This window comes from Nansenia antarctica, assembly GCF_963989245.1.
Source record: "Nansenia antarctica genome assembly, chromosome: 5".
In the NCBI taxonomy this organism is placed as follows: domain Eukaryota; kingdom Metazoa; phylum Chordata; class Actinopteri; order Argentiniformes; family Microstomatidae; genus Nansenia; species Nansenia antarctica.
In genome coordinates, this window is record NC_137690.1 from 72,065,965 (window position 1) to 72,092,550 (window position 26,586).

At 44.1% G+C, this 26,586-nt stretch overlaps 2 protein-coding genes across 2 annotated transcripts in view; both read left to right on the forward strand.

Annotated features, from left to right (window-relative positions):
* Positions 1–5,603, forward strand: part of tatdn1 (TatD DNase domain containing 1) — a 7,442-nt gene extending 1,839 nt beyond the window's left edge. Inside the window, exons 3-12 of the mRNA XM_080532175.1 lie at positions 78–127; positions 794–857; positions 1,413–1,559; positions 2,073–2,115; positions 2,225–2,310; positions 3,032–3,072; positions 4,118–4,194; positions 4,369–4,439; positions 5,040–5,166; positions 5,436–5,603. Of these exons, the coding sequence (XP_080388301.1) occupies positions 78–127; positions 794–857; positions 1,413–1,559; positions 2,073–2,115; positions 2,225–2,310; positions 3,032–3,072; positions 4,118–4,194; positions 4,369–4,439; positions 5,040–5,166; positions 5,436–5,538 (809 nt within the window). The 3' untranslated portion in view covers positions 5,539–5,603. The remainder of the gene's footprint in view (positions 1–77; positions 128–793; positions 858–1,412; positions 1,560–2,072; positions 2,116–2,224; positions 2,311–3,031; positions 3,073–4,117; positions 4,195–4,368; positions 4,440–5,039; positions 5,167–5,435) is intronic.
* Positions 5,604–7,226: 1,623 nt separating this feature from the next.
* Positions 7,227–24,890, forward strand: rnf139 (ring finger protein 139). The gene is made up of 5 exons (XM_080531219.1): positions 7,227–7,513; positions 14,916–15,372; positions 18,462–18,618; positions 20,445–21,008; positions 22,632–24,890. Exons 1-5 carry the CDS (start codon positions 7,345–7,347, stop codon positions 23,403–23,405), a joined length of 2,121 nt encoding a protein of 706 aa, XP_080387345.1. The 5' UTR covers positions 7,227–7,344; the 3' UTR covers positions 23,406–24,890.
* The last annotated feature ends 1,696 nt before the right edge of the window (positions 24,891–26,586 follow it).

The following is a 26,586-nucleotide window of genomic DNA, read 5'->3' on the forward strand; positions in this document are numbered from 1 at the left end:
TATTCAGACTCATTGTTGATTCTACCCTGTAACTGTGTGAGGAACATATTGTGAAGGCTTGTTGCTTTCTGTCCCAGATGATTTTGATCAGATCCTTGACAGAGCTGTTAAAGTCGGGGTCCAGAAGGTGAGGATGTTTTCTGTTTCATTTCAAACCAAACTGTCATAAATGTACTAGACCTGGGGCGCTTAGGTGGCGTAGCGGGTTAAGCGTTGACCATGTAACCGCAGGGTCCCCGGTTAGATTCCGGCCGGTTCGATTCCGGCCGGGGACATATCCTGCATGTCGGCCGGGGACATATCCTGCATGTCATCCCTTCTCTCTCTCTCACCCATCCTTCCTGTCTAAATCTCTACTGTATCTGTCAATAAAAATGAAAAATATGAGTAGGACTGCCCCACTAGAAAAAAAGAAAAAAAATGTACCAGGCCTGATGGGTTTGTTACCTGATAAGTTTGTTACCTTTTGTTGTGCTTAATGTTTATGTGTGACGCTGTCCTTTTAACTTATAACTGATGCTGTCACTGTAAGTGGAGGAGGTGTTGGAGATGTCTGTATGTATGTTTCTATCTTTTAACTGTGCTGGAAATGCTTGGATGTGTGCCGCTGTCTGTCGTGTGTTCTTTGTTTTTAACATTTTAACATTGTCCGTCCCCCCCCCTCCTCCCCCCAAGAGGCTTTTGTCTTTTGCCAGGCCGCCAATGCGAATAATAAGTAGTTCTTAATGGCCTGCCTGGTTAAATAAAATAAAAACCTGACAGGTTTATAACATTTGTTCTTTCCTCCTGTCAGTTAATCATCACAGGAGGAAACCTGGAGGACAGCAGGGCGGCGCTCTCGTTAGCAGAGACCAGGGGTAAATTAATAACTTAAACTTAAGTGAACTTTTAACTTTTTAATTAAATACTTGTTGTTGTATCGCCATGCAATCATCTTGTCAGTCAGTTGTTGTGAATTCTGTATTTTATGCTCGAGGTACAGGGTCAGCCAACAGACGGCGACCCTGGAGCAATTAAGGGTTCAGTGCCTTGCTCAAGGACACCTCGGCACGTGTCCAGCCGGGGTTCAAACCACCGAACCGCAGACATTGCGATCATTAGACGCCGGCTCTGTCGGCTGAGCCACAGCTAAACAACCTTTAGCTGAACAAATAGCCGTGCACTAAAATTCTGACCTTTTTATTATGACTCGTGGAATTCATTCATGATGATATATTAATGTATGTTTAATAGATTGTTTTTAGTTGTAGTTGTCAGAGCCGCACAACAACCAATGCGATAAAACGCATGACTCATGAAAACTCATTCATGATATATTAACGTATTAATGTTCAATAGATTTTTTTCGGTCAGAGTTCTTCTGATGAGTGATGATTCAATTATGGTTATATACATATTTGTCGATGCCCCAGAGGAGCTGTACTGTACTGTTGGCTGCCATCCAACGCGCTGCGGTGAGTTTGAACAGAAAGGACCGGAAGCCCAGTATCTCTCTGCCCTGCTGGAGCTGTCAACATCCAACAAAGGCAAGGTGGTGGCCGTCGGTGAATGTGGGCTGGGTAAGTTTGCTCGACGATTGTGTCTTAGAATGTTGTGTGTGTGTGTCTTTGCGTGTGTGGTCTGGCACGCAAGATAAGGTTCATGACATCACACACATAGAATTGTAATTCTAATGGTTGACATGTAACTGGTAAATGGTAAATGGACTCCACTTATACAGTATAGCGCCTTATTCCAAAGCGCTTAACAACGGCCTCTCATTCACCCATTCACACACACATTCACACACCAATGGCGGCAAAGCTACCATGCAAGGCGCCGGCCGGCCCGCTCACTGGGAGCAGTTTGGGGTTCAGTGTCTTGCCCAAGGAGACTTCGACATGTGGCCAGCCGGGGCTCGAACCACCGAACTGCCAACCTTGCGATCATTAGACGCCAGCTCTACCTCCTGAGACACAGCCGCCCCTGCTTACATATTTTTTGGGTTGTGTTCGTCTTGACCTGATGTGGTTTCATACGTAAATATGATGAAACAGATAATGTCTAAATTCACTTTTCTCAACTTTCAACAGATTTCGACAGGTCGGAATTCTGTCCGAAAGAGACTCAGAAGAAGTGAGTTTCCGTTCTTCAAAAACAGAAAAACTCTTGAGTGCTGAAAGAAGGCACAAGGTTAGATAGAAGGAACAGTAGATCATACGTTTTTCTCTGATCCCTCTGATAGATATTTTGAGAAGCAGTTTGACCTGGCCGAGGAGACCAAACTTCCCATGTTCCTTCACTGCAGAAACTCTCATACAGACTTCCTGGGTACGTGAGTCCTGTACGAGCACAGTACCTGAAAATGTCCGACTTCTGCTGTTGAGAACTGGCAGGCCGACCACTTTGTTTACACCTCGAAAAAGTTGTTAAAGTAGCCGCTAAGCGACCATTCTTAAACTGACACTCATGAGCTGTGAGAATGATAAGGTTCTATCTCCGTTTAGGATAGTTCAGAGATATTGAGCGTCAAAGTTTTTACATTCTATTATGTTTTGTGAGATGGAACCTTTGTATTTTATTAATTACTAACTCAAAAATGTCAAATGTAAGTAATGTATGTTAGTAATGTATGTAAAAATAACACCACACAGGCATTAATAAACACCTAATGGATCAGATTATGTAAAAAACTCAATTTTGACAAAAATGGAGATAGAACCTTATAATTCTAACGTCACGCACTGAAAAAAATAAAAAATAATCCTAGGATGGTTTGAGGTTTGACAGCTTCACGTGGATAATCTGCACCGCCTATCACTGCTAATCCACACCTGCAGATGACGCCTTAAAGTCTCAAGTTTTATTGTTAGGTCACATTACACAAGTGTGAGAGAGTAAAATTCTTAGACTTCGGTTCCTGACATTGCAGCACAAAGACAATAAGGCAATAGGCCTGATTCAAGATTCAAGAAGAAAGTGTCAATAGTAATACCATGAGGTTGTGTCGCTAAGGTTATGATGTTGCTGTCCTGTCATTTGACCTCCACAGACATCATGAAGAGAAACAGAGACAGATGTGTTGGGGGTGTGGTAAGGAAGTTTACATTTCACATTTATGTAAGATGCAAGAAGAAGAGCTTCCATACCAGACTTTTTATGGAGAAATATCTCCATCAGACGTGTTATTCATTTGTAGAGAGTCATTACATCTGGGATAGTTAACTCCTACGGTCCTGGTTTAGCTACAGGGTGAGCATGCTTTTGTTCCCGCCCTGCATTCACAAGTAATTCAACTAATTAATACTTAATCAGCCATGTGAGTAAAGAAAATGTTTTATATCTTTGCACTCGATCAAATGTCAGGACCCTCCTTTCATGACTTTTCCTAGATATGTGCGTTCTACCACCCCAGTATCCTTACATTTTCTAAATCACTTCAGGATAAGCTAGTATGAAGATATTTTGCCGTTTTTCTGTGTAGGAAGCAGGCTAATTTACAAGCTGCCAACTAGTGGTTGTCGTGTGTAAATAGCAGCTTGAGCATTGTAAAGAGGGTCTCTTATAATAGGTCAAAAGGCATGGCTGTTCTAGTGTTAAGGGCAAGAACAGAAGGCTATGAGGAGCATCATGCAGGTGTTTGGAACAGGTGTTTTAATGCCGGGCTCCAACAAAAGCCTGCAACCCAGTAGCTCTTCAGGACCAGAGTTAAACCCCTGTTTACCCAGACTCAGTTACTGTATGAGAGTGTTTCATTTTACATTTAATATTTACATTCATGGCATTTAGCAGACGCCTTATCCCAAAGAGACTTACAATCGATACATTTGACTAAGCAAGTGAATCATCAATCCACCAGTCGTAGCAGGAAGAGTAATCTAGCTCAGGCCAGGGGCCATTGGCAGTCGTCGTGATAGAAGAAGAAAGAAAGAAAGATATTTGTTTTTACACTGGAGAAACAGTACAAGAGGGAAGTAGACATTTTAGGAGACGCAGTATAGGGGGAAGCAGGTGTCTCAGGAGACACAGTGCTGGGGGGTAGTAGATGTCTCAGGGGGAGCAGTTAAGATGTAACCTGAAGAGATTTCCATAAGAGTCATTCATAATCTACCATACTGTATAATCCACCATACTGCAGGTCCACTCCTTTGATGGCAGTAAGGAGGAGGCAGCGGCTCTGGTGGACCTGGGGCTGTATATCGGCATAAACGGCTGGTGAGATAATATGGGCTTTTATTTGTATTTCTAAATGTATGATTTGCACACACACACACACACACAATAACAAATGATAATTATGTGCCCTGCAAAATCCAGTTGTTTATAGGCAACTTCATAACGATGATGCATTTTGTTCATAACCCTTATTCTGTTATCAAACTATTTCAGTTCCTTGAAGACGGAGGCCAATGTTGAGGCCATGAAGTCCATCCCCAGTGAACGACTGATGATTGAGACAGGTGAGTTGACACAGTGAGACAGTGACAGGGCACTTAGGGTTCAACAATAACATCAATAACATTCCAATAACATCAATAACATTCCATCAATGTCACTAAAGGACAATCCAGGCTTATTTTGATACATTTTGATGAAATAAAATAAAATAAAGTTAGTGAGTTAATTTGAGTTATGGTTAGGAAAAAACTTCTGGAACACTCACTACCTAGTGCCAAGTGTTTTATGTGGCATTTTACTACCTAGCAACAACACTCTGATTGGTGTTTATCTCATTTATGTACAGTATCTTAGGTGAATAAAGTCACCCTTGGACATTTCGGCTCTGAAGGAGTTAATGTTGCTCTTCCCTGGGGCTCTTAGGTGGCGTAGCGGGTTAAGCGTCGACCATGTAACCTCCTGGTTCGATTCCGGCCGCGGACATATCCTGCATGTCATCCCTCCTCTCTCTCTCTCTCACCCATCCTTCCTGTCCAAATCTCTACTGTCTCTATCCTCCTCTCTCTCACCCATCCTTCCTGTCATAATCTCCTCTGTCTCTATCAATAAAAAGAAAAATATGAAAAATAACAGAAAAAATTACTTGCTCTTCCCTGTTCCAGACGCTCCTTGGTGCGGGGTTAAGAACACGCACGCTGGATCAAAGCACATTAAAACTACATTTCCCACCAAGAAGAAATGGGAGGCGGGGCACTGTATGAAGGACAGGAACGAACCGTGCCACATCATGTAAGTTACCTAGGCAACCACACATCATGTATGTTACCTAAACAACCACACATCATGAAAGTTACCTAGGCAACCACACATCAGCGGGCCGGCGCCTTGCATGGTAGCTTGCCGCCATTGGTGTGTGAATGTGTGTGTGTGAATGTGTGTGTGAACGGGTGAAAGAGAGGCTGTTGTAAAGAGCTTTGGAATAAGGCTTAACTCAAGGTTAATTAATATTATTATGTTATCACTTGATGTAAATTGTTGTAAAATGGTCTGTATTTCAGCCAGGTGCTGGAGGTGATGGCTGCAGCCAGGGGAGAGGACGCCGTGGAGCTAGCTAACACCATCTACAACAACACCACCTCCATGTTCTTCACTGGGAGCTGATGATGCAAATCTCCTCAGTGGAATTCCCCCAGACCGCATCTGAAAACTGCTTTATGTTTCCACTATGTTCCAAATACCGGTAGATAAATAAAATGGATGAATACACTAACGCATATGTGTCTTTGCTTTACTTTACTAGCATTGTGACTGACCGCTCTTGGACGTTGTTCTTGGTTGTGGAAGGTTTCAAGTTCAGGTTCTGTTTGTTTGTCAGATTATATTGAACACAAGAACACAACAAGTACACACAAGTACACAACGCAACGCCAGAGGCAGAGCATCTCTACAACATCAATCTCTTCACAACACTGGCTCCCCGCTGGTGGAATGAGCTCCCCACGGCTGTCAGAACGGCAGAGTCACTACCCATCTTCCGTCGTAGACTGAAGACCCATCTCTTCAGGTTACATCTTAACTGCTCCTCCTGAGAAATCTTCCGACCCTCACCACTACGTCTCCTAAAGACACCCGCTTTCCCCTCTACTGTGTCCCTAAGAACTTCTATTGCCGCCCTTGTACTGTTTCTCAGTTTCTCCAGTAAAAAAAAAAGTTTTAGTAGTAGGCGATAGGGAGAAGGTTTTCCTTCTATCAGTGGCCCCGGGCCCGAGCTAGATTACTCTTCCTGCAACGAATGATGGATTGCTGATTCACATGCTTAGTATTCAAATGTATTGATTGTAAGTCGCTTTGGAATAAGGCGTCTGCTAAATGCCAAAAATGTAAATGTAAATGTAACAGAATGTAATAAAGATAGAGATAAAGATTTTTACAATAATTTACAACATCAAGTGATAACATCAATAATAATAATAGTAGTAGTAATAATAATAATCATAATAGTAATAATAGTAGTAGTAATAATAATTATAATAATTGTAATAATTGTAACAATAGTAGTAATAATTAAAATAATTGTAATAATAATAATAATAATAATAATAATATACATTAATGTAGTATAGGGCCAAGTTACTGTTCCTTTAGTGTTTGAGTTGGGCAAGTACAGTCCTGTACAGTTTGTTACAGTTTCTCTCTACTGGAAATAATAAAATGAAGGGAAGTGATCCTTCCTTCTGTCCCTGGTGCAAGTGTAGATTTTTTTATGTCTCATGATGACTCATGTATAGGTGATTAACTTACTTTAGAAAAATTTACTTGTGTGCTAAATGTCACAAAACATGTCAATGTAAATGTAGTAGTATTATTAGCAGCAGTGCAGTGTCAATGGTGAGTGTAAAGTGCAGTATAATAATTCATTAATTAACTTTTAATTTAACTTTTAATAATTCATTAATAATATACAAAAATATATAAAATTATTTTTAAATGTATATAGTTAATAAAAACAATATTGAGCTGCAACGGTTGCAGGAAAAGTGACATACAAATAAAGGTCATAATTATTATTATTATTATTATTATTATTATTATTATTATTATTATTATTATTATTATTATTATTATTATTATACTGCGTGATCCGAGATCACAGGTGGGAAATCGCACGTTTCCGAGTTGGTCGTGAACGCACCATGAAGCTTTACGCGTACGTGGACGACGTCACGAGCCACACACCTCCATAGATCCCAACGCTACATCGTATGTGACGTCACGACGTCATGCGGGGGTTCAAAACATCACTGCAACTTCCGCGTTCTTCGCATAGCAACAGGCGGACAGCAGGGAAGATGGCGGACAGCAGGGACCCCGTTCGTTAAATAACATAATAACAATAGAAGAAAGGGGCTTTTAAAACGCAACACGGAGTGACTGGAGGTCCTCCAGCACCGGGACTCTAACCCTCTCATGGCCTCCCAGGTGCGGCTCGGGCAGCTCCAGGCTCAGGCCCTGGCCGTGTTGGACGTGGCGCTGCGCGTCCCGTGTCTCTTCATCCTGGACGCCATCTTTAACTGCTCTGACGCCCCCGGCCAGGCCTGGGGATGGGCCGGCACGAAGGTGTTACTACGACTGACGGGTAAGAGAGAAGAGAGGGTGTGATAAAATAAATAAAGTGTGTGTGTTCGTTTAGGAGCTCTCTCTATGTCTCTCTCTCTCTCTCTCTCTCTCTCTCTCTCTCTCTCTCTCTCTCTCTCTCTCTCTCTCTCTCTGTTTCTCTCTCTCTCTCTCTCTGTCTCTATGTCTCTCTCTCTGTCTCTTTTTCTCTCTCTATGTCTCTCTCTGTGTCTCGCCCTGTCTCTCTTTCTCTCTCTCTGTCTCTCTGTCTCTCTCACGGCGCCGGCAGGGTGACAGCTAAGCTTGACTGTGTGTGTGTGTGTGTGTGTGTGTGTGTGTGTGTGTGTGTGTGTGTGTGTGTGTGTGTGGCCGAGAGTTGAGCAGCGTCACCTGTCAATGGCCTACAGTTCACTCCTCTCTCTCTGGTGCAGATTTACAACAAGACTCGATAACAACCCCAAGTCCAGGTTTGACTCTCTGTCCTCAGTCCTGCTCAAAGCCTTTCCCCCTACTAGCTAACGTGGCCCCCCTGCCCGGTGGTGTGGCTGCCCACAAATGTTGATAAGCTACTGGTCAGCTTTCTTTCTGTCCAGGTGACACACATCTCAGGTGTGGGTACTAGCTATGTGTGGTGTTCGGCTAACTAACTAACTGTCTCTTTCCAGCCACCGTCCGTCCAGTGCTAATGCGGTGATAGTTCATGGCTGCAAGAGAGGGCCTTCGCTGTGGCTTATCAGCACTTTGTGACAGGCAAAAAACAAACAGATTTTGGACATAATATTGGCTTGGTTGCTAGTTTCCTAACCTCACTGTTTCTTTGCTGCTTGAGTTCAGAGATCAGAGTGCTGCCGGTCACTGAGTATAGAAGCCTTTCACAAACCTTTGGCTAACTAGCAAGATGTGTGTGTATGTATATTAATGTTTGTGAAAGTTTCACAAACATTAATATACATACACACACATCTTGCTAGTTAGCCAAATGTGGCTGGTCAGGACCTAGATCAGGTAAACAAATGTTGTATAGAGAACCTCCATTGAAAGTGTGATGGTAGTCCAAGAATAGGCTTAATCTGTGGCAGGGGTAACTTGTGTGTGTGTGTGTGTGTGTGTGTGTGTCCTGCTACACCAAGCAAGTGTGTAAAATCCAACAATTTTTTATTATTATTTCATCCTATATGACTAGGGTGATAGAGTTGTCAGACTGTTGTGTTTCATGTTACCGGCTACCTGTGTGTGTGTGTGTGTGTGTGTGTGTGTGTGTGTGTGTGTGTGTGTGTGTGTGACTGTGTTGTGTGACTGTGTTGTGTGTCTGTGTTGTGTGTATGTCAGGGTTTCCGTTAACCGGTAATTACCGGTCTTTGTCCGGTAAAATATGTTGAAGTCCGACATATTTAAACCTCTTCGGTCATAATGTCCGGTGATTTTTTTTTGAATACAATTCGCTAAAGTTTAATTGTCACATTCTGAATCCTTCTATATTAAAAAAGACGAATATATAGGCTATGTTGTGTCTTGTTGTTCTCTAACTTACAAGATACACTTTATATTAATAATACTCTGGTCTCTGGAGCAACGTTCAACGAGCGTCTTTATTCAGCATCCCAACGACAACTAGACCACACTAGTCGATCGATGATAACATTGTCAAGATGTAATGCTACGGAGGCAATAGCAATCAATCCCAGATCTATGCTAAACATAGCAATATACTACAGGCTATATATTTATTTTATTATTATATGATTTGACGCCGGCATGATGATGACTCCGCGAAACAGCGGTAATAGCCTGCCTAGCGTTTAGATGGGGAAGGAAAAATCTTCTGCTCACCGTGCAAAAAGTCGGGGAGGAATAACGGATTCACGAGAGGAGCAACGAATATGAGAATGTTGCACTTTTCAATAAAATGTTATAAATCTAGACATTGTGGTATTTCTTTATATACGTATCCCAGCCTGCCTATCAATTGTTTCTCAATAAACAGTTATGTTCTCCTCATTGTCATACTCCCGAGTCCGATTACGGTAAGTATGATTTGACAGGCAGTTAAACTAAATGCTTCCCCAACCAGCGAGACCTGGTTATAGAAATGACGTTGTTTTATTGATAAAAAGGGTAAAACTGGAAAGAGAAAATAGAAAACTCACATTAATCCCAAACAATTTAACAGACTTCAGTTAACGTAATGTGGAGTCTGTTCATTGATCGATGCAGTCTGTTCAGTTCCCAGTGTGGCGCGCGTTCAGCGCTGGACATATGGCATAGCGCGCATGCGAATCATGAAAACCTATATTGTTATAATTATTATATAGCTCGCATCTAATCGTATCGGATGAGAAATAGACATTAAACGGCATATATAGGCTACACAACAGTAATCACCGCGACAAACAGCTTTATTATATTTTAATATGATGACCGGAATATCTCACGTTTGTCCGGTAAATTGAAATCTTCCCGGACACGTTGACCGGCGCCAATTTTTTCTAACGGAAACCCTGGTGTATGTGCGTACATGCGTGTAAAGCGTAGACAGTGACTGTCGCAGCAATGTAAAACCCAGGATCCAGTTGTTCAAAACTTGATGATCCTAATTCTTTTTTTGCTATCCTGGATCAGAGGAAAGAATCGGGATCATTCTGATCCAGATTAATAGTTTTTCTGGCCCCTGGTGTAGCAGCCATGTTGGTCTGTTACAGCTGAACCACTGTTTACTGCTACACACACTGGACATCTATCCACCACAATCTGATCATTTACATCTCACATTTACATTTTAGACATTTAGCAGATGGGGCGGCTGTGGTGCTGGAGGTAGAGCCGGCGTCTAATGATCGCACGGTCGGCAGATCCGCGGTTCGAGCCCCGGCTGGCCACGTGTCGAGGTGTCCTCGGGCAAGACACTGAACCCCAAATTGCTCCCAATGAGCGGGCCGGCGCCTTGTATGGTAGCTTGTCGCCATCGGTGTGTGAATGGGTGAATGAGAGGCCGTTGTAAAGCGCTTTGGAATAAGGCGCCATAGTTAGCTAAGTGCAGTCCATTTACCATAAATTGGCGACTTACGTTTGTGTAAAGTACGTGAGTCATCTAGGCTATACCTTAGTCATGATAAGAGAAACTAATCTATGCTAGGACCAAGGGGCCATTGGCAGTCACAATGCTAGAAGAACAGTAGAGAACACCGTATTATGACTACAGTCCCTTTACACTGTTGTCAAGAACCTTTCAAGTCCCTTATCATTGTTGTTGCCCTCTAGTCCACAGCCAGTCATGTCTAGGCTGCTCAAAGTCAGGTTCTGCCTTGATATGATTGTGATGACCTCTTCCCCTAGTAGTGGTTAAGTCACACACAGAATCCTCAAGACATGCATTGCAATGCAGAGAACTTGGATGCCGATGTTCTTGTGTGCAACAGAAATATTGGTTACGCTTACCATAATAACAATACATTAGCCTTATATAGCGCTTTTCTAGACACTCAAAGGCGCTTTACAAACTGAAAAGTAGTAATATTTTTTTATTTTTCTAATGAAGGTAGTTCTTCTTTTCGTGTCCACAAGAGAGTCAGTTACAAGGCTTGGCTAGATGTGGTTCAACCACAGCTGAACACATTGCTGTCCCTTCTCATTGAACTCTGCCAAGTCCGTTGATGTGCAGGGCTGTTCCAGCAGGGGGCATATCAGGAGGTGCTGCATGGTCTGTGGTTCAGTGCCACAGTCACACACAACGTCCCCGTCATTTAGGTATCCCCATTTGGCGAGAGTGGCTTTTGTAAGTCCAACACCAGATCTTATCCTGTTTAGGCATTTCCACACTGCGTAGTTGGTGTCTGCTCCAGGGGGCAGTGCCTCGCTCGCCTTTAGCTCCATTGTTGTTGCTGGTGGGAGTTTGTCCAGCCTTTCTTCCCATGGTATGGTATGAAGGTAGTGCTGGGGACACATGGGAGGGGGAGAGGGTTAACTGGTGAAGGCGAGCTTGAAGAGGCGAGCTTGAAGAGGTGGGTTTTGAGGGCCTGTTTAAATGTTGACAGGGTGTTGGCCTATCTGATGTGGTTGGGGAGGGCGTTCCAGAGGGACAGGGCTGTGTCTGAAAAGGCCCCATCACCCCCAGGTCTGGAGCTGGAAGTTGCTTGAACCATGAAGTTGTATAGTCACTATGTAATTATTACACATCACAACATTGTAATAGCATGCTGTTATTGGTCGTTATTATTATTGTGTCGTAATAGAGCTGAGTGGTTTAGACTGCAAGTGGAGTATGAACTGCTCCATTTAGCCTACCGTACACTGTTGGCATTTAGCAGACGCTTTGATCCAAAGCGACTTGCAACAAATACATTTGTCTAAAGTAAGTGAATCATCTGTCCATCAGTCGTCATAAGAAACAGTAATCTATGTTATCTATGTCCAGGGGCCATTGGCAGTCACGATGCGAGAAGAAGGAAGAATTACTTTTTATTATTATTATAATTTTTGGGGAATTCATAGTAGAGAAACTGTACAGGGGGTTAGTGGGGATGAGGAGGTCTTTAGGAGGGACAGTTAGGTGTAGCCTGAAGAGATGGAGGTCTTCAGGAGGGACAGTTAAGGTGTAGCCTGAAGAGATGGAGGTCTTCAGGAGGGACAGTTAAGGTGTAGCCTGAAGAGATGGAGGTCTTCAGGAGGGACAGTTAAGGTGTAGCCTGAAGAGATGGAGGTCTTCAGGAGGGACAGTTAAGGTGTAGCCTGAAGAGATGGAGGTCTTCAGGAGGGACAGTTAAGGTGTAGCCTGAAGAGATGGAGGTCTTCAGGAGGGACAGTTATGGTGTAGCCTGAAGAGATGGAGGTCTTCAGGATGGACAGTTATGGTGTAGCCTGAAGAGATGGAGGTCTTTAGGAGGGACAGTTCAGGTGTAGCCTGAAGAGATGGAGGTCTTCAGGAGGGACAGTTAAGATGTAGCCTGAAGTGATGGAGGTCTTCAGGAGGGACAGTTAAGGTGTAGCCTGAAGTGATGGAGGTCTTCAGGAGGGACAGTTAAGGTGTAGCCTGAAGAGATGGAGGTCTTCAGGAGGGACAGTTCAGGTGTAGCCTGAAGAGATGGAGGTCTTCAGGAGGGACAGTTAAGGTGTACCCTGAAGAGATGGAGGTCTTCAGGAGGGACAGTTAAGGTGTAGCCTGAAGAGATGGAGGTCTTTAGGAGGGACAGTTAAGGTGTAGCCTGAAGAGATGGAGGTCTTCAGAAGGGACAGTTAAGGTGTAGCCTGAAGAGATGGAGGTATTTAGGAGGGACAGTTAAGGTGTAGCCTGAAGAGATGGAGGTCTTCAGGAGGTACAGTTATGGTGTAGCCTGAAGAGATGGAGGTCTTCAGGAGGGACAGTTAAGGTGTAGCCTGAAGAGATGGAGGTCTTAGGAGGGACAGTTAAGAGGTAGCCTGAAGAGATGGATGTCTTTAGGAGGGACAGTTAAGGTGTAGCCTGAAGAGATGGAGGTCTTCAGGAGGGACAGTTAAGGTGTAGCCTGAAGAGATGGAGGTCTTCAGGAGGGACAGTTAAGGTGTAGCCTGAAGTGATGGAGGTCTTCAGGAGGGACAGTTAAGGTGTAGCTTGAAGAGATGGAGGTCTTTAGGAGGGACAGTTAAGGTGTAGCCTGAATAGATGGAGGTCTTTAGGAGGGACAGTTAAGGTGTAGCCTGAAGAGATGGATGTCTTCAGGAGGGACAGTTAAGGTATAGCCTGAAGAGATGGAGGTCTTCAGGAGGGACAGTTAAGGTGTAGCCTGAAGAGATGGAGGTCTTCAGGAGGGACAGTTAAGGTGTAGCCTGAAGAGATGGATGTCTTTAGGAGGGACAGTTAAGGTGTAGCCTGAAGAGATGGAGGTCTTTAGGAGGGACAGTTAAGGTGTAGCCTGAAGAGATGGAGGTCTTCAGGAGGGACAGTTAAGGTGTACCCTGAAGAGATGGAGGTCTTCAGGAGGGACAGTTAAGGTGTAGCCTGAAGAGATGGAGGTCTTCAGGATGGACAGTTAAGGTGTAGCCTGAAGAGATGGAGGTCTTCAGGAGGGACAGTTAAGATAAGATGTAGCCTGAAGAGATGGAGGAGGTCTTCAGTCTACAGCAGAAGATACTGTAGGTAGTGACTCTGCAGTCCTGACAGCAGTGGGGAGATCGTTCCACCACCGGGGCACCAGAGCAGTGAGAAGCTGTGACTGAGTAGCGTGACTGCTGCATCTGCTCCTTGTGCCAATGCTCAACTCCATAACAACAACATTGTTACAGTAATTACACTGTTAGGTGGAGGGTGAACTGTATTGGACAGATACAGTGAAGACAGACAGGAAAGTAAGGAGAAGAAGGGAGAGAGAGAGGGCATGTCAGCAGGGCATGGGCCGGATTCTAACCCATGTCAACATGGATATATGTGTTTGATTGATTGATTGAAAACTTTATTAGAAGATTTGCAGAAGTAGGTACATGAAAGTACATATTACATACAAGGTCAACTAACAGGATAAAAACCCAAGAAAGCCACTGGCTTATTTCAATTGGGGTCCTTGATTGCACTGCAGACCGCGGAGCTAGACCACTGGACCACCCCAGGCCACAATAACTCATCATTTAGATGTTGATGTTATGTTGACTTAACTGTACATCATTTTACTACTCTCCTCTCCTCTATATGCTTGCCATACTGGCACGATTACACTGGCACATACCTCACATACGTCACTATCACGTTTTATATCACTGTTTGGCTGATTGACTGGTTAAACTGCATTTCGTTGTCTGGTAACTTGTACTCTGCAATGACAATAATGTTGAATCTAATCTAATCTAATCTAATCTTATCTAATCTGATCCTCCACTCGCACGCCGTCGTGACCACATCACCCCTGTCCTCCAAAACTTACACTGGCTCCCGGTCAAGTACAGGATCCACTTCAAAATCCTACTCACCACTTACAAAGCCATCAACAATCTGGCCCCCTCCTACCATGCCGACCTCGTCCCCCTCCACACCCCCTCCCGTTGCCTCACGTCTGCTGACCAAACCACCCTCAAGACCACCAGGAACAAGCTCCGGACCTGGGGGTGATGATAGGGCCTTTTCAGCCGCAGCCCCTCTGCAACGCCCTCCCCAACCACATCAGACAGGCCAACACCCTGCCAACATTTAAACAGGCCCTCAAAACCCACCTCTTCAAGCTCGCCATCACCAGTTAACCCTCTCCCCTTCCCATAATGTCCCCAGCACTACTGTAATTAGGCCCCTATAATTATTTTATTTTTTTAATTTATTATTATTACTACTCGATCTTTTCAGTTTGTAAAGCGTCTTTGAGTGTCTAGAAAAGCGCTATATAAGTCTAATGTATTATTATTATTATTATTATTATCATTATTATTATTATTATGATCTAATCTGATGTTCTGTTTCTCTGTCTCAGGGATCGCCGTCTCCAGCGGCGTCCTGGTGCTATCCCAGAAGGCCCTATTCAAGTTCTACACCCTCTTCCTCGCCGTGCTCCTCGGGGCGGCCGCCTGCCTCATCAACTACCACGCCTCCACGTCAGTGCACAGCATGGACTTCTACAGCGTCTACTACTACAAGGCCACCGTCGCGCTGGGCTTCCGGCTCCTCCCCCGCAACGGGGCCACCCTGTGGCTGGGCATGGCGGTGGTCCAGCTGCTGTTCGGCATGGGCTACGTGGTCCTCCTCAACGTCCAGTCGGTGTTCTTCGCCGGCCTGGTGGTCCTGGACATCATGGTGCCTCTCTGGGGGCTGGTGATGGACCTGCCCGCCGACGTGCGGAGGCTGGTGGCCGTGGCGTCCGGCGTGGCGTTGGCGGTCCACACCGCCGTGCGTCTGGCACTGAAGCTGAAGTGGTTGTACTACTCGTGCAGGTAAAGGCCAATGCACACGGCGATTTTGTCGCACCGCCGAATTCGATTCCATTGTTTTGAATGAGACCCAATGAGACAATGCACACGGCGCGCGATGCGATATTGTCGCACGACAACATTCGATTCTCCAATCACATTCATTCATTCATTGGTGTGAATTGAGAATCGAATGTTGTCGTGCGACAAAATCGCACGCCGTGTGCATTGGCCTTAAGTCTTATTTTTTATTTTTGGGCCTTTTGTTGTAACTTTATAGGTTACGTGATTGAATAATATGTTGCATGATTGATTGACTGACAGTTGAAAGGAGATTGATTAATATGTTACATGATTGATTGACTCTGGGCAAACGATCAACATTTTTTTTTCGATAATCGTAACGAATTAACGATCAATTATCGATTAATCAATACGCTTTTTTTTCATAAAAAAAAAAATATATAAAAAACTAGGGCAGAAATAACAAGCATGTTTTCCTTGGGGAAAAAACTGTATTTGTGTTGCTATTGCAGAATTGCACAATGCACACATTCATTCATTCACATTAACTAGACACTACAGTCAGATAACAATCCTCTTAAACAAGGCAGTGAGTAGCCTAAATTGTTTAACTTAAAAACACATTTTACATTATAAATAAAAATATAGAAAATAAGTAACTCACCATAGGAGCAGTAAAAAAACAGTTACTCACAAATAGGAGGATGACTGAAAACGTTAGTGTCCTTAAGAGCGTCCAGCTTAACTTACATTTAAACTCCAGCGAGAGACTGTAGGCGGCAGGCCTACTGGTTCTTGTTCAAAAAGATGATCATGTTAACATGTTCAGGGGTGAGAGACGAACGCAATCTGGTGACAGTTAGGCCAGCCGCAGAAAACACTCGCTCGAGGTTGCGGGGATGCAGAGGTAGGTCCGCGCTAATTTGGCCAACCGAGGAAACCTTCTTTCGTTTAATTTCCACCAGTCAGTTGGGTCGCAGTTCAGGCCCGCAGAAGGCTCCCTCAGAAAGGTGCAAACTTCGGTTTCGATGGGGATGTCAGCAGCAGCGCCTGCTGCGTATTGCTCCCCGAGGAGCTGTGCCATGGCGCTGATCGGAGTCAGGTTACACTAACGTACGGGAACTTCCGTCATGCCGTACTGCGTTGCGAAATTCAATGCGAAGGCAAATGCAAAGTTCATTTCTCACACATAACGTGGACAAACTAATTTCCATTATTATTATTATTATTATTTAAAAAAAAAAAAATGTAACGATTATCGAGCAAAATATTTTGTGATCGACCAAGACCTTATCGATCAATTAATCGATCATCGATCATTGATGCCCACCCCTAGTTAAAAGAGATTGATTGATGGAGTGTTGCATAGTTGATTGACAGTTATGTGTTATTATTTATCGTTAAGGTTCTAGAATGCCTTGTATGCAAGATGTCATATAAGTTGACAGTTTGTTTTTGAGAAATGCAAAATTGTAGGCTACATTGAATAGAAAGTGAATTATCTAATAGCTCGTTTTATAGAAAGTGATCAGAAGTGTATGACCTGCAGATTGTACACCTCGTTCCAAATTATTATGCAAATTATATTAACATACACATAACAGCTCATCTTATTCATTCTATGCTAGAATTGGGCTTTATGGTAATACCATTATGGCATATTTACAGTACATGGACAGTGGATTGAAGCATTGGAAATGTCAGTTTTTATAGTTGGACATACGCTTTTTTTTCAGGTGAGAGAGTAAAGTCAAAATGACATTATCTGACTGCATTGCCCACAGCAATCCAATATTCAATTATAATTATGTTATGAATTGATATGGATCAATTTATACCTCTTATTAGATTCGTATTCTTATTAGATACTCTGGTTGCCTTTTGGTTGACAGCAAAAGAGGGAGAGAGGAGGATAGAGAGGGAGAGAAGGAGAGAGAGCAGGATGGTGCACCAGAGAGAGAGCGCAAGAACCAGGTGAGAAAGTTGACAGGTAGTCAAGACCACATAAGTAAGTAGCCTTGAGAACCGATGGTTCTCGAGCCTAACGGCCCATAAGGCAGGACTCAGCCTATCTCCTGTTTCCGTAGTGTGAGGCGGCTTAATGTACAAGTTAGTACACCCCCTGGACATGACGCTGGTATGTCGCAGGGTCTTACCCCCTGGGGGGGGGGTGTCCATGCCACGGTCCATGCCACCCCCCCAAGGCAGCAAACCTAGGGGAAACACTGGGCTGATTCCAAGTTACTCACAAGGCTTTTAAATGTTCCAAGAGAAATTAGTTCTTTCAAGTTCAAAGTCATGTCATATCACTCCCATCTTAGCGTCCCTACACCGGCTCCCCATCAAATTTAGAATTCAATTCAAGGTTCTGGTCATCACCTACAGAGCCCTCCATGGTCAGGCACCTGCCTACGTCTGTGACCTACTGCGTCCTTACAGCCCCAGTAGGTCTCTCAGGTCCTCTGACCAGGGTTTGTTGGTTGTCCCTCGTGTACCCCAGATTAAAAACCAAAGGTCGATCGAGAATGCTCTTCCCTTGGATCTTAGATCAGCGGTCTCGGTCGAGGCTTTTTAAAAAAACAACTAAAGACTGTTCTGTACAGACAGGCTTTTGGCTAACCCCAAAAAGCCCGTCTTTCTGTGTCCTGTATGTTGATATTGTTGTACACTTGTTGTTTGTTACTAGTTCTTATTTTCACTTGTTTGCATATTTTAACCTGCTATGACTTCTTTTGCTCTTTTATTATGTTCTTGTATATGTAAAGCACTGTGTGACCCCTGGTCTGGGATATAGAAATAAACTTGACTTACTTGGGGCGGCTGTGGCGCAGGAGGTAGAGTCGCTGCCTAATGATCACAAGGTTGGCAGATCGGCGGTTCGAGCCCCGGCTGGCCACATGTCGAAGTGTCCTTTGGCAAGACACTGAACCCCAAAATTGCTCCCAATGAGTGGGCCAGCGCCTTGCATGGCAGCTTGCAGCCATTGGTGTGTGAATGTGTGTGTGAATGGGTGAATGAGAGGCCGTTGTAAAGTGCTTTGGAGCAGCTTTGGAGCTGCAAAAAAGGTGCATTTACCTTTTACTTACCAGGTACGTGCACCTGCTGGTGAGACACATGTACCGCATCTACGGGCTGCAGCTGCTGGTGGAGGACACCTGGAAGAGGATCCGCTTCCCTGACGTGCTGCGGGTGTTCTGGCTGACCAGGGTCACGGCGCAGGCAATCATCCTGGTCTACGTCGTCAAGGTAACCAGAAAAAAAACGACAAAAAAGTATTTAGATCAGGGTTTCCGTTAGAAAAATTTGCCGCCGGACATCGTGTCCGGGAAGATTTCGAATTACCGGACAAACGTGATATATTCCGGTCATCATATTAAAATATAATAAAAAATTTTTTTTTTCAAAATCATTTTTTTTTTTCTCCAAATCTAATATAGCTGTTTGTCGCGGTGATTACTGTTGTGTAGCGGCCTATATATGCCATTTAATGTCTATTTCTCATCCGATACCATTAGATGCGAGCTATATAATATATAATAATATAACATGATTCGCATGCGCGCTATGCCATTATGTCCAGCGCTGAACGGGCGCCTCACTGGGAACTGAACAGACAGCATCGATCAATGAACGGACTCCACATTACGTTAACTGAAGTTTGTTAAATTGTTTGGGATTAATGTGAGTTTTCTATTTTCTCTTTCCAGTTTTGCCCTTTTTTTTATCAATAAAACAACGTCATTTCTATAACCAGGGGGGTATTCCATCAACATCGCTAAAAGAAAATCCAGGTTTAGTCTGACAAAGTCTCGCGAGGGTTCCTAAAAATATACAGGCATATTCCGATAAATCTCGCGAGAGTTATCAAAAATAAGCCAGGATTTTCCTTTAGCGACGTTGATGGAATACCCCCCAGGTCTCGCTGGTTGGGAAGGCATTTCGTTTAGCTGCCTGTCAAATCATACTTAATCGGACTCGGGAGTATGACAATGAGGAGAACATAACTGTTTTTGTATGTCGTCCTGAAGACCGGCTGTTAGATCATATCGCTGAAGTTTGTCTCCATAGTGTAAATGTTGTCCGTTTCGTTTGTTATCCGCTCCGCTTCGGGACACCATTTTCAGCTGAGCACCAAACACACACACACAACACTGCCCGAGAGAGAAGGACCCGCCCCCTTTAGTTAGCCTATAGGCTATAGGCTAACTAAAGGGGGCGGGTCCTTCTCTCTCGGGCAGGCTAACTAAAGGGGGCGGGTCCTTCTCTCTCCGGCAGGCTAACTAAAGGGGGCGGGTCCTTCTCTCTCGGGCAGTGTTGTGCGTGTATGAGTGTGTGTGTGTTTGGTGCTCAGCTGAAAATGGTGGCCCGAAGCCAAATTGTGCTTAGAGGGAATTATTTTCACCGGACATTATGTCCGACGAGTTTTCAATTTGTCGGACTTCAACACATTTTACCGGACAAAGACCGGTAATTACCGGTTAACGGAAACCCTGATTTAGATAGATCTTTATTTGGTCAGGACGACAGTGCACATTAATGAACAGTGTATGGTGACAGTAAATATGCCGGATTTAAATATTTTTAGGGTTTGGGGCCTGTTTTGATTTCTTCAGGGAGTTTGTTCCAGGAGCATGCGGCAGCGTGACTGAAAGCTGCTGCACCGTGTTTTGTTTTCACTCTTGGATGTAAAGCACTTTGAATTGCCCCTGTTGTTGTTAACTATACTAATAAACTTGCTGTGTGTGTGTGGTATGTGTCTCTGTCTCTCTCTCTCTCTGTGTGTGTGTGTGTGTGTGTGTGTGTGTGTGTCTCTCTGTGTGTCTCTGTGTGTATGTCTGTGTGTGTCTGTGTATGTCTGTGTCTCTGTCCTCTGTGTGTCTGTGTCTCTGTGTTTCTGTGTCTCTGTCTCTGTGTGTGTGTGTGTGTGTGTGTGTGTGTGTGTGTGTGTGTCTGTGTATGTCTGTGTCTGTGTCTCTGTGTGTCTCTGTGTGTGTGTGTGTGTGTGTCTGTGTGTCTCTGTCTCTGTGTGTGTGTCTGTGTCTCTGTCTCTGTGTGTGTGTGTGTGTGCCAAGGTGGTCCGCCACGACTCCGACTCCTCCTCCTCCCCCCACCACCACGGCGCCGGCGGCTCGTCGTACCTAACCTGGGACGTGTTCTGGGACCTGTCCAGCAATCTGGTGATCAGCGGCTGCGACAGCACGCTGACGGTGCTGGGCATGTCGGCCGTCATCTCCTCCGTCGCCCACTACCTGGGCCTGGGCATCCTGGCCTTCATCGGCTCCACAGAGGAGGAGGACAAGCGTCTGGGCTTCGTGGCGCCGGTGCTGTTCTTCATCCTGGCCCTGCAGACGGGCCTGAGCGGCCTGGGGCCCGAGGAGCGTCTGGTGCGGCTCAGCAGGAACATGTGTCTGCTGCTCACCGCCGTGCTGCACTTCATCCACGGCATGACGGACCCGGTGCTGATGACGCTGAGCGCCTCGCACGTGTCCTCGGTCCGCCGCCACCTGCCGGTGCTGCTGGTGTCCGGGTGTCTGTTCGCGCTGCCCGTGATGCTCAGCTACGCCCTCTGGCACCACTACGCGCTCAATACGTGGCTGTTCGCGGTGACGGCGTTCTGCGTCGAGCTGTGCCTCAAGGTTTGTTTGTTTGTTTGTTTATTTGGATCCACCATTAGATACAGCAAATATGCATGTAGCTATTCTTCCTGGGGTCCTCATACCATACTTTCAAACATCTTTTCATCTTAAATACAGACAATACACTTCCATAACATTCATACATACATACATACATACAGTATATCTCAAAAGTGAGTACACCCTTTAGATTTTAATGAAACTTTGATATAACTTAAAGTAATCAGTGTGCTGCTTGAATAACAGTATAGATTTATTGTCCATTGAAAATTACTCAGTACACAGCTGTTAATATCTAAACAGCTGGCAACAAAAGTGAGTACACCCCATAGTGAACATGTCCTAATTGTGCCCAATGATGTTGTTTTCCTGCCCTGGTGTCATGTGACTCGTTAGTGTTACAAGGATTCAGGTGTAAATGATAAGCAGGGCATAAATTATGTAAATGATAAGCAGGGCATAATCTTCCTCACATGCTCAGCAAACACACACACACACGCGCGGTCATGCGCGAACGCGAATTTCGTAAGCCATTTCTATTCCAGTAATGGAGCAGCTGATTAGTAAGAGAATGTGTGCAGAAAGTGTCTTCGAAAGTTTGTTTCATAGAAAATGTTGTTTATTTCAGATACTGTAGTGGAAGATATTATCCTCTTTTCCAGTGAAGTAGCTGCCATCTAGTCATTTTAGTTTATCCCGCCCCTTCATCACCCGTCGTTGATGACGCGGATGGTTCTGGTTACACTGGTATGAACGCGGGCTCGTTCGCCAGACAGCACCAACGTTCGGAGGTTCCCGAACGCGAACCGGCACGGTTCTTTGCCGGTGTGAAAGCCCTATGAGTGGCTGAGGGAGAGAGTTGTTGCTGCACAATGTTAAATATCAGTAGCAGACACATCTACATACCAAGTGGCACCCAGACAGACCCAACTCTTCTAACCTTTAAACAGAGGAGTCTAAAAACCACTGTACAACATCTGTGATGCTGTAGTTGTGTGTCTTATACACCAGTGTCAAATACACTGATCAGATACACAAGCAATGTTGTGTTGGGCCATTATACTGTATCTTTATCTCTCTATCCACACATTTCTCTATCTATTTATTTATTTATTTATTTGAAAGTATTTTGGAGATTTCACAACAATGCCATGTACTAATCTAATTGCCGATGCACATTATGCACTTTTGAAAGCCAGTTTTCCTCTCTTTTTGAGAATATTTTGGATATAGCCAAATCTATTTGAAACACCTTGAATCTTTTGAAACGAGATCAATTTGACCTCATCTAGAGCAAGCAGTATTTCTCTCAGCGAGTGCAGAGATATATGTAAGTCAGAGGTGATATTATGTAGATGCAGTACGCTAACTCTTTTAGAATTGTCGTGAAGGTGAATTTGCAGTCCTCATGACATGAAATCGTACAATAGATTAAAAAAATAAAATAATAATAATGGACAACATCACAACAGAATACAATAGGACATAAAACAATGAGTATGTGACCATAGGGACATACATTGGTGCAGTCGAAAATAAAGTGCACAGGTTAAAAGTGCGAAATAACACATAAGGTTTCTAATTTCTTATTTTTATTTTTATTTTCTTTCTTTCTTCCTCCAGGTGGCGGTGTCGCTGACGGTGTACGTGCTCTTCATGGCCGACGGCTACCGCAACGTGCTGTGGGAGAAGCTCGACGACTACGTCTACTACGTGCGCTCGGCGGGCAACGTGATCGAGTTCGTGTTCGGCGTGGTCATGTTTGGCAACGGCGCCTACACCATGGCCTTCGAGTCCGGCAGCAAGATCCGCGCGTGCATGATGTGCCTGCACGCCTACTTCAACATCTACCTGCAGGCCAAGAACGGCTGGAAGACCTTCATCAACCGACGCACGGCCGTCAAGAAGATCAACTCCCTGCCGGAGGTGAAGGGCGGCCGGCTGAGGGACATCGAGGACGTCTGCGCCATCTGCTACCAGGAGTTCGCCACGTCGGCGCGCGTCACGCCGTGCCACCACTACTTCCACGCCCTCTGCCTGCGCAAGTGGCTGTACATCCAGGACACGTGCCCCATGTGCCACCAGAAGGTTTACATCGAGGACGACGCGCGAGGGTCGGCCGCATTCTCCAACAATAACGGCGTAGGCGGCGGAGGTGGAGGTGGCGGTTACGAAGCGGACAGGGAGGAGGACCTGGGGGCTTTCGACGAGGACGGAGGAGGGGGCGATGGGGAGGGGGGGGCGGAGGGGCGAGGGGCGGAGCCTGAGAACGAACCTCAGGAGGACAACGACAGTATCGAGTACGACGAGGAGGAGTGGGGGGGCGCGCAGCAAAACGGCGGGACGCCGGTAGAGGACGATTATATAAACGACGACACGGACTCCGCCGGAGACTGATGATGATGATGATTGATGATGATAAAAGAGTTATTGTTAGAGATAAATATATATATTATATTTAAGTTAAAAAAACGAAACACAAAAAAATAACATCTTAATTTTTCTCAACATCAGGGATGTCATCTTTTTTTATTTTCTCTCTCTCTCAACTTTCTCTCAACTCTCTCTCTCGAATTTTGCTTTTCTTATTGTTTCGTCTTGGGGTTTTTGCTCTACAAGGGCTTGTCGAGGTGAGGGGTTGTTTCCCAGAGCGGTGTTCAGTTCTGCAGTTCTGCAGCTCAGCGAGAAGAGACCCGCCCGCGTCCCTCGTGTTTTGTAGGGACGGCTGCGGTCGCGTGTTTGCCGTTTTGAGAGTAAGCACAGAGCTGAGAGGCCTCTGAGGGTTCGCTGGGGGGCCCTGCGTCAAGAAGCGAGGTGATTTTGATTATATGTGAGATGCTACTGTAATCACCGATATACCTCTTTATCATTACTACTGGTCTCTTGTGTGACCTTGCTTAAAATTGTGTACGTTATTGTACATGTAATAAAGAAAGAGAAAAAATACACTTTCCCTTTAGAAAAGAGATGGTTGTATTTCCAAAACGAGTGACATTGAAAGGCACTACTATTACTACTACGACTACTACTACTACTACTAGTACTACTTCAGGAAGTGTTAGTCCTACCTTTAAAATGCACCACAAACACCACATCTGGGGGGTGTTTCATCAACGCCGCTAGAGGAAAATCCAGGCGTATTTTGAATGAATTTCGTGAGATTTATCAGTGAAATCCAGGCTTGTTTTCATGTCCTGTGAGATTTATTGGGAAAAAAATCCAGGCTTTATTTTGTTAAATTTCGCGAGATTTATCAGAAACATCCAGGCTTATTTTTGATATTTTGATTTTCGCGAGATTGATATATATATATATTTTTTTTAAAAGCCTGGATTTTCCTTTAGCGACGTAGGTGGAATACCCCCCAGGCTCCTACCATGTCTGTGTTCCCAGGTTTGTTCCCAGATGATCTCCGTCGCTCAGCTTCAGATACATACAGTTGTTGTTTTTTCGTTAGTGGTATGACAGTGACAGACAGGTGGTGTTCACACTCTTACAATCTTGCACTTCCTCCATTTCTGCATTTGTATCAATTTGCTGTCAAGCACAAAGCTGAATAGTGTTGTTCAGAGATACTTCCGGAGCAAGAACGACTAAAAGTATTAGAATGTTATTTTAATTAATTACAATAGTAATTATTTGGGGAATGATTAAAAGACTTTGAAACTGCTGAAGAAGAAGACGACCATTCATTTATGCTAATCGGGAATGAGAAAGACCCTTCTGGAAAGCTGTTGCTTTCAGGCAGTTTCAGCAATGAAGGATTTGGAGATTGGGTTCGTTTATCTTTATTTGCTTTCAAATGAAAAGTTAAAGCTGTTCATTTTGCCTTTTTATGTTTTAAACAAAAAGAGATTCATGTAAATAAAATCATCTTCACTAGTGGTTTGTTCCATTATACATCCCAGAGTATCACTTCAAACACTTATAACCCACCTTTCCGTCCCCTCTAGTGTTTGTTAAACATTTGAGATTTGCACTGGTGAACTTGTGCATGGCTGGCTGCCACAGGCGTAAACCCTTATACCTTAGTGAACGTCCTCTAGCTGTGAGGGCTACATCTGGGCTTAGCCCTGCCTGCCACTTATATCTCATCACAAGAGCGTGTTTCCAAAACACTGCAATGCTTGAAATCAAAGAGAATCAGAATTGATTTGATTGATTATTACATCCCAATGTACAGGTACACAAGAGTAGAATTCGTTAGCTTAGGTTCTTCAACATTGGCATTGCAGCGTCAAGATACAAAATCACAATAATAGAGCAAAGTGTTTAACAAGTGAAGTAAGTAATACATTAGGAGTGCACCATACAATGCACAGACCAGATTCCAAACAAACAAAACAAATGCTGAAATTCTTCACACAGATAATAATAATAATAACTTTTATTTGTATAGTACTTTTCCTGCAAACGTTGCAGCTTAAAGTGCTTTAATCATTATATCATTAGTATAGATGCAGGGACTGTTATAGCAGACAGATGATAATGATTGTTACATTCATGGCCAAAACATCATGAAAATAATGTCCTGTTTGTCTTGTGTGTTTGTTGCCCATGTGTGTATCCTGGTTGAGCCACAAGTTGGCAGCATTGCATTAGTTTAGTTGTAATAATAATAACTTTTATTTGTATAACGTTGCAGCTCAAAGTGCTCCAATCATTATATAATCATCATAATTTAATTATTTAGTCATTTAAAGGCGATATTAAACAGATGGGTTTTTAGTCTTGACTTGAACATATTTGCTGAGGTTGCATCCCTAATGTAAGTGAATGTAAATGATGACACCAAAGAGAGTTGTAGGGGAGAGAGATTGTTGTTAGCACTGTTAGCATCTCCAACCTCTAGCAGAAGTTCCTATTGCCTAGCAACCATTATTACATTATATTTACATTTTAGGCATTTAGCAGACGCCTTTATCTCAATTGACTTGCATTAAATGCATTAAGTCTAAGTAAGTGAATCATCTATCCATCAGTCATCGCAAAAGAACATGTAATTTCTGCTTGAGCCAGGGGCCATTGGCAGTCATAATGCTGGAAGATTCCTTCCTATCTAGAATTATCTCTTTGTTTTTGCCCTCAATCCTCTTTACAGCTTAATATCATCATCATGTCATCTTAATCAGAGAACAAACGGATCGTTTCATTCAGGAAATGAGGTCGTAGTCGAGCTGTTTCTTGGAGGATCATTTGCTGGGCCATATCTCATCCCCTTCCTTTGGCCTCTGTTGAGAACCGTGTCTCCTTGTAATCAAATCAAATCAATGACAGAGCCGCAAGCAGGCAAAAGTAAAAACCTGTACACTGTGTAGGCCTATAGTTGGGGGCCTTAGGGCTATATGAGGCTATGTTCGTGCAAATTTGTGCAAAAGCACCAAATTTGGCCCAGATGTAGCTCAGAGTATGCTCTAATGATTTAGCCAGGGCGCCCGAGCCAGCGACCACTGGGGTCACCATGGCGGCCAAATCAATGGCCGCCCTCCGAAAAAGGTTTTGGCGATAACTTTTGAACCAAATTAGCTTCAAATAAAAACCTGGTGTCTTATTTATGTTTCTTGGCCATTAGAAACAC